The following is a 12,688-nucleotide window of genomic DNA, read 5'->3' as shown; positions in this document are numbered from 1 at the left end:
CAATATGCTGAATATGCAACAAACAGAAATGACAATCAAATGGACCTAGAACAAATTATAACAAAATTAAGTACAATTGTGAGGGAGAATACAATTATTGGCATGATTAACTCAAAGCAAATTGTTCTGAGGAGTCCTCACAAAAACAATCCAGATTAACTGGTTAAATACACATTATTGTGAAGTTTGAAACTTTAAGCACCACCAGTAAGCTGAAGCTGCTTGATGTGTATGATCTGCAATCCTGGGCTCAGACCCTTTGGGCAAGCACGAGCACAGTTCATTATTGTGTGGCAACGATACAGCTTAAACTCGTCATTTATGGCCTCCAATCTCTCCTTTGTGTATTCATCACGGCTGTCGCTTATCCATCTGCATGTAAGAACATGGTTAAGAAGCTTTATAAACTCAAAAAGTAATCAATAATCTTCAGCATTCGCTATGCTCTCTTCAGAGATTTAAAATAGAAATCTAAAATGGAAGAGTCTATACTTTATAGCTCTGAAAGACACCAAACAACATAAGAACTAAACATAATCAAAAGGGAAAGAACTAAGATCAATGAGCAAAAAACTTTTTAGTGTAATATAACTGACAGGTCCTTTTACAAGGGATAGCCTTCAAGATCTAACACCAAACTTGGATATAATATGCTTAATGGTAGAGGGTTGTGTGAAGGCGGCAAGAATTAGTTGAATGAACCAGATGAACAAACATGGATAACTCACCAAGCATCACTAATTGAAACTTTCTAATGCGATAATTCAGCTACTACATGTTTAACCAGAACCTTTTGCACATTTTCAACCGACATTCATGGAACATTTGAACATAAGTAACCGAACCAAATAGTAGAATTACCAAAAACTTAAAAAATAAGTTACAAAATGAGTCATCAAAAGCCACTCCCAATGTTGAATTAACATATCAAAGCTACAATTATACCTCATTTCCCTTACACAAGACAGAACATAAACCAAAACAAACCTTCTTACCAAACTATAAGAGCCTAATACAGTCCTCAAGCTTCAACTATCCAATCATCAATCAATAAAAAAAAAACATTAATGAATCAATCAAAGAACCCCAATTTTGAAATGATTAATATGAATTGGAATGATCATTAAGAATAGAAAACCCTAAACCATCTAGGTCTTTTCCTATCAACCAATCAAATAAAACCCAATCCCAAGCCATAAAAATCATCAAAAAAATCAAATTAACCAATGAAACCCCAAAAAGCTCATGACTTTGATTACCTGTTAGCATGAAGCAAAGCAGCAGGACCCAAATAAGATTCAGGATTCCACCAATAACTAGGACAACTGGTACTGCAACAAGCACACAGAATACACTCATACATGCCATCCAACTTAGCTCTATCCTTTTTACTCTGAGGAATCTCTTTCCCAGCCGTCGGCGGCGGATTCTTCCTCTTCAACCAAGGCTCAATACTCTTATACTGATTATAAAAGTTCGTCATATCAACCACCAGATCTTTTATCACAAACATATGTGGCAAAGGCGTGATCATCGTCTCCGACGGACCTGATTCGATCTTGGTCAGACAAGCTAAGCCGTTACAGCCGTTGATGTTCATTGCACAAGAGCCGCAGATTCCTTCACGGCAGGAGCGACGGAAGGTGAGTGATGGGTCGATCTCGTTCTTGATCTTGAGTAGGGCGTCGAGAACCATTGGTCCACATTCTTTTAGGTCGATTTTGTAGTCTTGGAGTTGCGGTTTCGTTGGGTTATCTGGGTTCCATCGGTAGATTTGGAAGGTCTTCATGTTGGGCGTGGCGGCGGCTTTTGGTTCCACCTTTTGAGCTTGTGTTTCGCTGGCATAGGGTCGCTCCAACACCAGCCTCGATGCCGGAGCCACCGTCAATGACGACACGCGTGACGCCATATTCATAGCTCGCCGAACCAAACTCGTCGCCATTGTTCCGGGAAAAGAGAATGAAAAATGGAAAACGAAAGACAGAGGCAAAAATAGTCCAATGTATAATGTTGAATGACGGAAATGGGCTTTAAATAGCAAGCGAAGGTAGGTTGGTACGAGGGGCAGTTTGTGGAGTTTAAGTTTTGATTTTTGGTTGCCGTCGATTTGGTGGACCTTTAAGTGTCGCTACAATGACGTGGATGAATATGGATCGTAGGTTAAGGCTTGGAGCATTCATTTGCTTTCGATTTTTCTATGTTTTTCTAGGGCGTGTGCTCAGAATGGTCCATTAACAACAGTTTACACGTGGTGGATTATGAGTGGACAAAGTTTTTTTGGCAAGTGTGAGGGACGTGGGCTAAAATTTGGTGTTTTGTGTTTTGAAACAAATGCTCAAAAATGACAAACTTGAGATGGTACCATTAGGACCGAATGAGATGTGTTTGGGCTCATGTTTGGGCTTATGTGGTTCAATTAAGGGCCTAAACTTATTCCCAAAGTTCGTATTTTATAAATAAAAATAAATATTAAAATTTATATATTTATATAATATAAAATATTAAAATTTATATTTTGCATCGTGTTTCACATAAATTACATGTCATAATTCAAATCGACACAAACATAGATTCATTGCAATTCAAAATTCATGAAAAATGACAAGCAAAGTCAACAACACGTTAACACGGCAATAAGCAAAGTCAACATGTCAACAAGGCCAACAACAATGCCAGCTATATTGAATTGACATTAACAAACCGTTAAAGCAAGAGCCGATTTATATGAATTATAGTATAAAGATTAAATCTCACATTTTGTCTGAATACAAGAACTAATCGCATAATTTGATCATTATCAATTATTTAATCAAGCATATAATCTTTATAGTTTATACTACAAATTAATAAAGATGAGAACAGATCTTTGATACATTTTTACCTCAGCATTCATGGAGCAATAATCATAATAATATGGTTGTAGGGCATATAAATCCTAAAAAAAAAACCCGAAAATTTGATCATATTAACCAAGCAGGACCCAAAAAGAGAGAACAAATTGTCAGCAGAAAACTAGGGGCCTACTGTACAAATTCTACATCATATCTCATAATCCACCATTTTAGTCACTTGTCCAAAAGTTGCAGCATGGATGCCTAATGGTAACTATGGAATAGAGTCAACCCAGAAATCTGATGAGAAAAGATTCTCTGGATGGTGAAAATAACAGCTCCTTCCATACTTGCAGACACCAAATTTTTCGTAGTTCCAGCAGATTTTTCTATCCTGTTGGGCAACATAATATTGAAAGGTAAACAAATGTACCAAACAGGAGCAGAATAATCAAAGGGAGATGAAGAATTGCTGCTAGTTCCATCGCCAATGTGATTGAGTTGGCTGATTTTCAAAGCAATTATCAACCGGGAATAACCAATTTCATGCTCAAATAAACTTTTATCTCTTTCTTTATGAATGGATATTGCAAATAGGTAAGAGTAATATACAGAAGATGATGGAGACTTACAGGTCTTAGAGGCAGGCCTGCACTGCTAAGGATAAAGGCAGTTGGCTTTGAAGATCGAATCTTGGGATGATGAAACTTGCATGCAGTTTTAAACTTGCAATATCCAGTTTTCATAAAGTAAGGACACTCAGGTTCACCAGGTCGCTCAGGGAATTCATCAACTTGTATCGGCTCTTGATGGAGTTTGGAGATATCTTCTGTCTTCATTGCACTGTGTATTGAACGAGATGAATAAGGATGACTGGTTTTTTCCTGTGCATTAAGGGTCAAACCAAGCCACAAATAAGTTCCTGTAAGAGTTCTAACACACAAAATTTCTTGATCACGCCAGAATATGTAATAGCATAAACCACCTCAGACACAGCCAATGTCTCTACAAGCACACACACAGAGTGCAAGCTAAATTAAAACTGAAGAATAGTAAATAACCTGTGCTCCCCTGTCCCCAAATCGAGGCACATAGAAAATTCTAGCATTTTTACTCTTTATACAGAAGCAATAGATATAATGCCGACTGTAATTACTCCAAAAAGAGACAATGAAGAAAGTTGACATAGAAAATACATTGAAAATTACGTGAAGAGAGGTAATCATAGATTAAACAATTCATAACTATCATCTCCCGTCCTTCTTCAATATAAACTTAACAGCAAAGGTGGCTCAAATCATCACCCAAGAGAGAGAGTGAGAGATTTGGATTAAAGAGAAACACCATCATCCAGACTTCCTACGAATCTAGAAACCTTACATCAGAAATAAAGAACCATCATACTAACAGCAGAAGTTTGAAAACCAAAATTTCTTTATGAAAAAAACTATATAAAAGCAGCAATATATAAAACAAACTTGGTTGACTGGAGTGAAAGAAGAACTACCTCATGTCCGTTCCATTCAGAATTCAGATGCGTGACATGAGCAGATGATGAATTATGATTCAAGTATGGAACATGCTTATCTGACATCATGTTCAAAGACGATGAAGCTGCAGTTGGTTTGGGTGATGATGGCAGAGCATCGGATTCACCATTATAATTTTCCGAAGAATGGCCTCCAAAGCCAGAAGGATCTGAGCTGAAAGTGTTGGATCCTTCAGCAGAAGTGGGGTCAGGATGATTAAACCTGCAACTAGCCCCATATCCACAAGAACCAGTACGCATGTAATAAGGACACTCTTTCTCTAGCTGAAATGACGTAGAATTTCAGTTAGTTCACATTGCCACCAACAAGATAGATCCAATTGCAAAGTATTCATTGAACAAGCCTGTTTTAAAAACCAAGTGAGAAAACATAAAATTATAACCATTCGAATTGGCAAGCCTAGAAAGTTAAGTTCTGGCAAAGGTAACTCAGACTTTTCCAGGTATCTAGACTTCTCTTTGAAGTGACTATATTTACAAGCTGTTCCATACTTGCATCCTCCTGAAGTTAGGTAATACTGCCAAAACAACAATATGCAAATCAAGATTGTCAATAACAACTTTCGAATTCAAAGCTTAGAATGACTCTTTAGCATTGCCATGGGCCAAGACTAATATTTAAACCTTGCATTCAATCTGCCCTGTCTGTTCCTTAAAGCCATCCTTTTCCCTATTCTCTTTTATAACCTTCAAGTTACAACCAAAAATGGAAGGAAGACAATGATGTTAAATTTACTAGAAAATTTGCATGGATAATCAATAAGGTAGAAACGATCTAAAAAAGTAGTGAAATTTTTATAATAGATGTACCACTTGTACTGGCAGGCCAAAGGAGTTGGCTTCTAGTGGAGCTAATACATAATCTTCATTACAGTGCCTATATCTGCAAGCATTTCCATACTTGCAACCTCCAGTGGCTCGATAATACTACAAACATCATAACATAGAGGAACTCAATACTTCATGCCATGTTTATGATAATGCTTGGTCTAACAAAAAGTGGCTGAGATCACATCAAAGACAGCATTATCCTTAAACATTCAAGATATTAGAAGTGATTTCTTTTAGAAAATCAGTACTAGCTATTTAACTTAAATCAGATATTGATAAATAAAGAATTGAACAGAAACACAGGTAGTAAAGAATGATGAAAGTGTAAATAATAGGAAACTAGCATAAAACAATTTCCTGTTGCCGCAAGAGCCTAACCTTGCATTCAATTCGCCCTGTTTGCTCAGCAGTCCATCCTTTATAGTTCTCCTCATCCTTCAATAACAATAAAAAGGGAAAACCACAAAAACCATAACTCCACTACAATAATAACAAAAAAGATCAATCCCTTACAGAAAACAAACAGAACCCCGGAAAAAGAAAAACTTATACCTGAAACCCTCTCCCAACTGGGTGGTTAAACTTACAGTTCAAACCAAACTTACACGTGCCAGTTTTAAGAAAAAAGCTACAATCTTCAGCACAAGGCCTTAAAGGGTACTGATAATTCTCCCCATCCTCCCACTCCGCTTGAAGATTTTCACTGCCGTTGTTGTTATCTCCATAGCTATTCCTGTCATTCTCTTCCAAGCTCACACTTTTAAGAACTTCAACGAGGCTTTCTTCCTCTTTTTCTGCTCCAGGGTAAAGATCAGACAAAAGGGTATCTAGGTTAAACCTTGAAGGAGACTCCGGTTGAGTTTGGCTTGGGGTTTCTGGCAGTGATGATGAGTACTCTTCACAACTTCCCATTCTTTTGTTCTTTTTTTCCCTTCAATTCCTTCAGTTTCTCAGCCACGTTTTTTTCCAACCCTAGATCACGTGCAGAACTTACAATATTTTGGTACCCGTTTTTATGACCTTTTAACCAACCTTTGTGCCTTTTTTATAGGGATCCTCTTTTAAACTTGTCGCTTGCTAGAGCAATTTTTTTTTTCTTTTTCCTTTTAATTACTTTTATTACAAACTTTTTTTTCTTACTATACTTGGAATATTAATCTTTTTTCAGAATTTGGTCAAAGATTAATTATTTTTATATGAAAAATAAAATAAAAAAGTAAGAACCTTTATAATTAAATTATAATCAAATTAATTAATTAAAGTAAGTTAATTTGATTAATTAATCGATTATCAAATTAAATTCATTGGTTATAAAAAAAGATGTTAAATTTTTTTTTAATCTTCTTTAATTTAATTAAGAAGATTAAAAAAGTAAGAATCTTCATGATTTAATTTTAATTGAATTAATTAATTAACTCAAATTAATTTGATTAATTAGATGATTATTAAATTGAATTCATTGGTTATAGAAAGGGATTTAAAGAAAAATTTAATTTTCATTAATTGGTTTGATAAATAGAATTAACTTAATGAGATAAATTATTAGTCAAAATATAACAAATTATATATATTTTTTTAAGTTTTATACTGTTAAAATTCTAAATATATTATGAATGTATTTTAATTTTTAAATATTTTATTGAATAATTTTATTTATATTTATTTAAATTATAAAAATTTAAGAATTCGAAATATAATTTAACTTAAAAGCACTTTATAATTTGATTGAATCAAAAATCAATTGAATTAATCAAATTAAATTCAATCGATTAAATTTTAGAAATTATAAATTTTATTTTAATTAATGAAATAAAATAGAATAATAATGAATATTGAAGAGAAAACAAAATGATGCGTGGTAAGGCATTTAGTTTGGAAGCCATTGGCTCAGCCTTTTCGGGCGTTTTTCAGTACAAAACCTGGTTGACAAGTTAGTCCAAACCACACGGAGAGTGGTTTTTGACCTGTCTTTTCATGGAGATAATGGGAAGCAGCTACGGGGGATAGTTTTTTTTATTTAAGTTTTATAAATATAATAATTCATGAATTTTGTATAGTATAAAATATTAAAATATTATATATTTATATAATATTTTATGTGAGAATTATGTTATTATATCGATATAAAAATATAAAATATATTTTTTTATTTTGTTAAATTTATTTATAATTTTAATTAAAATTTTAAATCATATTATTTTTTTATTTTTTATTTATATCATTTTTATGTGATATTACTATATGATGTTTAAAATTACCAAGTTTAAAGCTTTACTTGGTAGAAAAATTGAAAATGATTGGCGATAAAAAATTTATTAATTTAATAATTAAATTACAAAATAAAAAATATAATTATAAATTTTAACCTTATAAATTAATATATTTTCCATCTTTTGCCATTTCACATTCTTTACCAAGCAAAGTCTTAATCAATTGGTTTAACTTTCACTTACAAGTAATAAATTTCAATATGCTGGTTGGTACTGGCTAGTCAACTTGGCAAAAAGAACCCTTTATTTTCTTGTCAATTTAAGTTTGATTTTTCTAAAGAATCTTTTGTATCTAAAATTTTCGATGCATCAAACTCGCATGAGATCACGAGATTTGAATTTCAACACATACAATATTTTTTCTGTCCCGGGACTGAGTCTTCCTATATATGAAAAATTAATATGTACTTATGACTTGAACTATCAAGAATTGGCAACTTAAACAGTGAAGCAAGCAAGTCGAAGTAATTAGTCCAATTATGATATCGACAATTTGACATTCCTACATTACGAAGTTTCTATATCCCTAGCAATAACTGATTGTGACTCTTGATCAGACATGTCATTGTAGCTTGTATTCCGCTTGAATGATTTACTACTAAATATCCGAGCAAAGGCGCTCTTTGATCTCTGAATTGGTCGAGCCCTGTTACTCGATTTGCTGCTACCACCATTCTTTTCCGACAGATCCTCCAATAGTGTGTTGACAAGGTTCTCAAATTGACGCCTGAAAGTTGGATACCTTGACACAGATTTGGTAATACCTTGTAACCTTTATTATGAAGCAAAAATGGGGTTACAGTAGGAAGCATGACAGAACATCAAGGAAGAAGAATATATTAGTTGCATACTCACCTTCGGGCTAATGCATCAAGTTCGGCTCGTTTACGCTCAGATTCAGGTGGAGAGCCTATATTTGAAACTTTCAACCTTGCAGGATCACCACATAGCAAAACTAATTTGCCTAAGTAATGCTCTTCTTCAACGGAAAGATCCTCGGCTTTTATTTGCTCCTTTAGTATCAAAAAGGGGTCAAGAAACCAATCAAAGAAGGTGTCTTTTGGTCTGTTTGTGGCTGTTATTTCAGTATTGTCACCTATATAAAAACAATTCATTTGATGCTGTCAATGCCATTTGAAAGTTTGTAACAAGTATCACCACCATTATAAGTCTCTTTCACAAGAAACACTTCCTTGGGAGTTGCATTAGCGGAAATGGTGTTTACTTACCCAACAATATGCCAGACTTATTGGCATTCACAGAGCGCAAGAGTGCCTGAAGAAGACAATAAGCTGGTAAGCCAATGCTTACCGCTCTACTTCCTTTGTTAGACTTGGCATCTTCAATGTCTTTAGCAGTTATAAACCCTTCAGAAACCATTTTCTCCCCATGGCGGCGGCACTCCTTAAATAAGCCCTCAAGTAGCTACATTAATCATAAATATGAACATCTTCAAAAGTTAGTATCCAAGAATCATTAGATGCATGCAAGGAAATGTTGGTTTTATTCAAAATGGAAACATCCACAAACAAACAAGTCACCTCAAGTGGGTTCCAATCAATCCTTGTATTTGTAAGTGAATCAACGCGACCAGGAGGATGAGGTTTGAAGGAGTCAGATTTCGCAAACGAGCTTGCATTAGAGGTGGATTCCTTTTGGTTTTTACGATACTGAGGCCTGTTTATAAAAGAAAACTTATAAAAATTCGTCAAGGTGTATATATTACAATTATAAATCGTTAGACTGCTGAATCAAACCTGGCAAAGCAAGATCCTTCTGGCATGTCAAGGACATCGTTGCTGTATTCGTCATATATGGACAAGGAAGCCACAATGTAACAAAGCCCAAACCAAAATGAGGACTCCTGCATCCAAAGCCCGCACAATCAAGTTATATGTTGAATGGAAATGAGGACAAAGATGACAAAGATTTAGCATCTAATGTACATTCAAAACAGGTGTCTACATAGTGGTACTGAAACAGGTACCAATGCTCTAAAATACTTGCATATATTCAAGAAAGTAAGAAGCTCAACAAGAAAATGGTTCACAATAAATTCGAAATTCCAAGATTAAGTAGAACCATTGATGAGACAACAACAATTGATAGAAGCCAATACAAGCACTAACAGCACGATTTGCCTTTTTTGAAAATCACATTTATAACTTCATCTGGTTATCAATGAGATCTAAGAATGAAAGTGTCAATCGAAAAAAAAGGTGCCATTTCAAGAAACAAAATAATAATAATAAGAGATACAAAGTGTTTTTTTCTTTTTCCAAACTGAGCATATGAACTTATAAGCTCAAACTAAATGCTGCATTTATGAAGTTCCACATGCTTAATCAAACGAAAATTAATGGACAATGATATTTTATAGGAAGACTTAGCAAAGGCACTAAAGCTATGTAGAAGATATAAACCTGATAAACAATCACCCCTGCATAGGCACCAAGGAAGATACCGGAGACCATCGAGCCCAAAACTGCCCCAACAACGGCCAGTGGCCAGAGTAGGATTGCAAGGCCTGCGAATGGTACGCATATAGTCTCCAAGAAAGGGCCTTCTCGACCTATAAGGTCATGAAATAATCGGTGCCACCCCTTAAAGAGCATGTAAGGGCTTTTACATAGAGCAATAACTGAAATCACTGGCAAATCAACCATGAATCCAAGCACTGCAGCTATAAGAGCTGGAGGAAGATAAAGAAATCTGCAATGGAGTTCATAGAAAATTCAGTTCAAACAAAAAGGGATTTCTTTTCTTTAAAAAAAAAAAACTCCACATAGCTTAACTCCCTATAGGAACCTAAATATAAGCACACTTGTCAAACTCTCTTCATTCAAAATTGGCCTTCTACCTTCTACAATTTAAATTTTAAACCAACTAGCTCTTGGACAATATTTCCACATGTATACTTTGCAATTTCACAATTATCCTTTTATCAAATTTAACCACGCAGCATTTCTGATGAAACATTTGGTATTTTTAGCACTTAAAGGAAAAATGATCAGTTTCATGTACATATCCATGTATTTGAGGAACTTAAATCATTTAGCACACATTATTGCCAATCTCTAAGCAAATGAAAGAAGAACCAATATAACATTCATAACACCACCATATTCTTTGTGAGTAACCTAAATGATGAAATAAACTTGGGCCCTAGCCAGATGCAGCCATCAACAAAGTATGGACAGGAGACTTTACTTGATCTAATTTCTTGGCAATAGAATCTATCATGCATTTGCTTGACTCCACGGGTGAAAAACACCAGTGAACTCAAAAAGAAAAGACCATAAGTTTTGATCAATTTATTGACTGCTGATAGTGGGAGAATCTTGTCTCTGATCCTAAGAATTTTAGGAAAGATATGCATAAAAATTGAGGAAGTTTAAAATCAACGAGTCAATAGCAATAGAATGATGCAAGGACTTAAACTTATAAGTTAACTGGCTTCCAGTTAATTTCAGGACTTATCATGTGGCTTGCTGAGGGTTCCATAGTCAGCAAACATCTTCAGTGATAAAGGATTTGTGAATCATGGCATCACTGATTCTCTTGAACCTGACAGCAACATGACTTAAAGGTTAAAATGGGCAGCAAGAACTACATATCTACCTGATCTCATAGTAATTTCCATTTGGAGGCCCTTTCTGTTGCAGGTCTTCCATAAACGAGATGTATGAATGGAAACAAACATCCTTGAAATCCCTAACAACAGTGAAGCTGCCCTTGATAGTGCTCCAAGTACCATCCTGGAAACAGAGCAAAATATAAGTCTCCCTCTTATAATACAAGAAGAAGAGAAGTTAATCTATGCAAAAAGATTATCAGAACATGGATATCTAAGACATACATAAAAGCAGTCGATAAACACATTGGTCTTTCCTTCTCCTACAGCATCAAAAGTGGCAAATATTGGTGAAAGAAAGCCATATAATATCCCCCCTATGACACTTCCAACAATGCCAACCGCCACCCACAATATCAAGACAATTGGTAGGAATACGCAAATAATGAGCTTCAAAAAAGGCCCTAATAGTTTAGTTCTGCCCATTACAGAAATTAACAGAATAAGAAACAGAATACAATATTAATGAGGTAAAGCAAATGGGAAAGTCAAGGGTCAAGAAAATCACCTCAGAACGCTATAACAAGTCCAGTAACCGTGAAACGGTAGAAGGGCCAATATGATAGATGAGTTTCCAATTGTCATGATAAGACATATCAATGAGCAGAAAATGATTCCTGAAGATGCAGTGCAATAGAAAGGTTTGAATTGTTTCAGTACTGATGCTTCATATGTTAGTAGATTCATACAGATCAAAGGCAAAATGCATTGCATTTAATCACTAAAATGCCAAACACCATTATCAGGCTTGGATTTTACTTCTTATCAAGCAGATGAACTAACATTACCAAAGGCCTAGAAAGGGAAATTCAATTTAAACCAAAAGTTATACATGTGGAATATATTTCCATGAATTGCAAATCCACAAAAGACCAATTTAGTGAACAAGAAAGATTCAAAACAACCTTAAAACAAGAAAAACAATTGTAAGGCACACACCTTTAATTGTGCCTAACAGCAGCAAGCCAATGAAGTAAGGTAGAAAGCATATAAAGTTCCATAAAGTAGCCAAAAATCCCTTTGGGGGCTCCATATTTCTCCTATCTATTCCCTTTCCAGATCTCCACAAAATTTACTATAACCCCATCTCAGAACTCAACCCCTAATCCTCCCTGGAAAAAACCAGCAAAGTCCCAACTTTATCATGTTCCAGTTACCAAAAAATATCAAACAAACAAAAAAAAAAAATGTAAACCCAGTTCACTAAAACCAATTTGCTTCAAAACCCAACATCAAAAACTTACAAAGAAGAACTATAGTCTATCTCTGTTGCTGGCTCCAAATCACAATGAAACTAGCAAAAAATTTGAGACCCTGATTTAATAAAACCTAAAAGTCTGGAATAAGCAAAGAAATCTGTCCTTCTCTGGCACCTCTGACTCAAAAATATACATTGGCCGTCTTTGCAATGTAAATAACGTTAAAAAATTGAATTCGAACACTGGCTTATCTGTCTTAATCATGTTAAAAAATACTATTTCCACTCCGAGGAAAACCGTTTGATTCGTGAACAGAACTAAACCAAGTCGTGGAAACATCAAAACAACACTATGGCAACATCCTTTTAAAGTCA

General features: G+C 34.7%; 3 protein-coding genes across 4 annotated transcripts; all 3 read right to left on the bottom strand.

The window, feature by feature from the left end:
- Nucleotides 1-29: 29 nt before the first annotated feature.
- Nucleotides 30-2,004, bottom strand: LOC111292406 (succinate dehydrogenase [ubiquinone] iron-sulfur subunit 2, mitochondrial-like). The gene is made up of 2 exons (XM_022884792.2): nt 1,260-2,004; nt 30-372 (listed from the first exon to the last, which is right to left on the bottom strand). Exons 1-2 carry the CDS (start codon nt 1,940-1,942, stop codon nt 195-197), a joined length of 861 nt encoding a protein of 286 aa, XP_022740527.1. The 5' UTR covers nt 1,943-2,004; the 3' UTR covers nt 30-194.
- Nucleotides 2,005-2,843: 839 nt separating this feature from the next.
- LOC111292707 (zinc finger CCCH domain-containing protein 67-like) lies at nt 2,844-6,236 on the bottom strand. 2 transcript variants are annotated; one of them, XM_022885214.2, is made up of 8 exons: nt 5,764-6,236; nt 5,590-5,646; nt 5,191-5,307; nt 5,005-5,067; nt 4,764-4,898; nt 4,339-4,644; nt 3,464-3,715; nt 2,844-3,225 (listed from the first exon to the last, which is right to left on the bottom strand). In XM_022885214.2, the coding sequence occupies exons 1-8, from the start codon at nt 6,121-6,123 to the stop codon at nt 3,106-3,108; spliced, it is 1,410 nt and encodes a 469-aa protein (XP_022740949.2). In that variant the 5' UTR covers nt 6,124-6,236; the 3' UTR covers nt 2,844-3,105. The 2 variants fall into 2 exon arrangements, with proteins under 2 accessions (XP_022740949.2, XP_022740950.2); XM_022885215.2 differs by lacking the exons at nt 4,764-4,898; nt 5,005-5,067.
- A 1,633-nt stretch (nt 6,237-7,869) lies between these two features.
- Nucleotides 7,870-12,545, bottom strand: LOC111292189 (putative membrane protein At3g27390). The gene is made up of 11 exons (XM_022884443.2): nt 12,360-12,545; nt 12,055-12,227; nt 11,624-11,732; nt 11,341-11,533; nt 11,103-11,239; nt 9,905-10,193; nt 9,239-9,345; nt 9,023-9,158; nt 8,711-8,906; nt 8,337-8,577; nt 7,870-8,253 (listed from the first exon to the last, which is right to left on the bottom strand). The coding sequence occupies exons 2-11, from the start codon at nt 12,146-12,148 to the stop codon at nt 7,989-7,991; spliced, it is 1,767 nt and encodes a 588-aa protein (XP_022740178.2). The 5' UTR covers nt 12,149-12,227; nt 12,360-12,545; the 3' UTR covers nt 7,870-7,988.
- Nucleotides 12,546-12,688: the final 143 nt, after the last annotated feature.

This window comes from Durio zibethinus, chromosome 10 (assembly GCF_047325235.1).
Source record: "Durio zibethinus cultivar Kanyao isolate XHJ-2024 chromosome 10, ASM4732523v1, whole genome shotgun sequence".
Classification (NCBI taxonomy): Eukaryota; Viridiplantae; Streptophyta; class Magnoliopsida; order Malvales; family Malvaceae; genus Durio; species Durio zibethinus.
The sequence above is the reverse complement of the archived record's forward strand: the minus strand, read 5'-3'. Positions and strand labels throughout refer to the sequence as shown.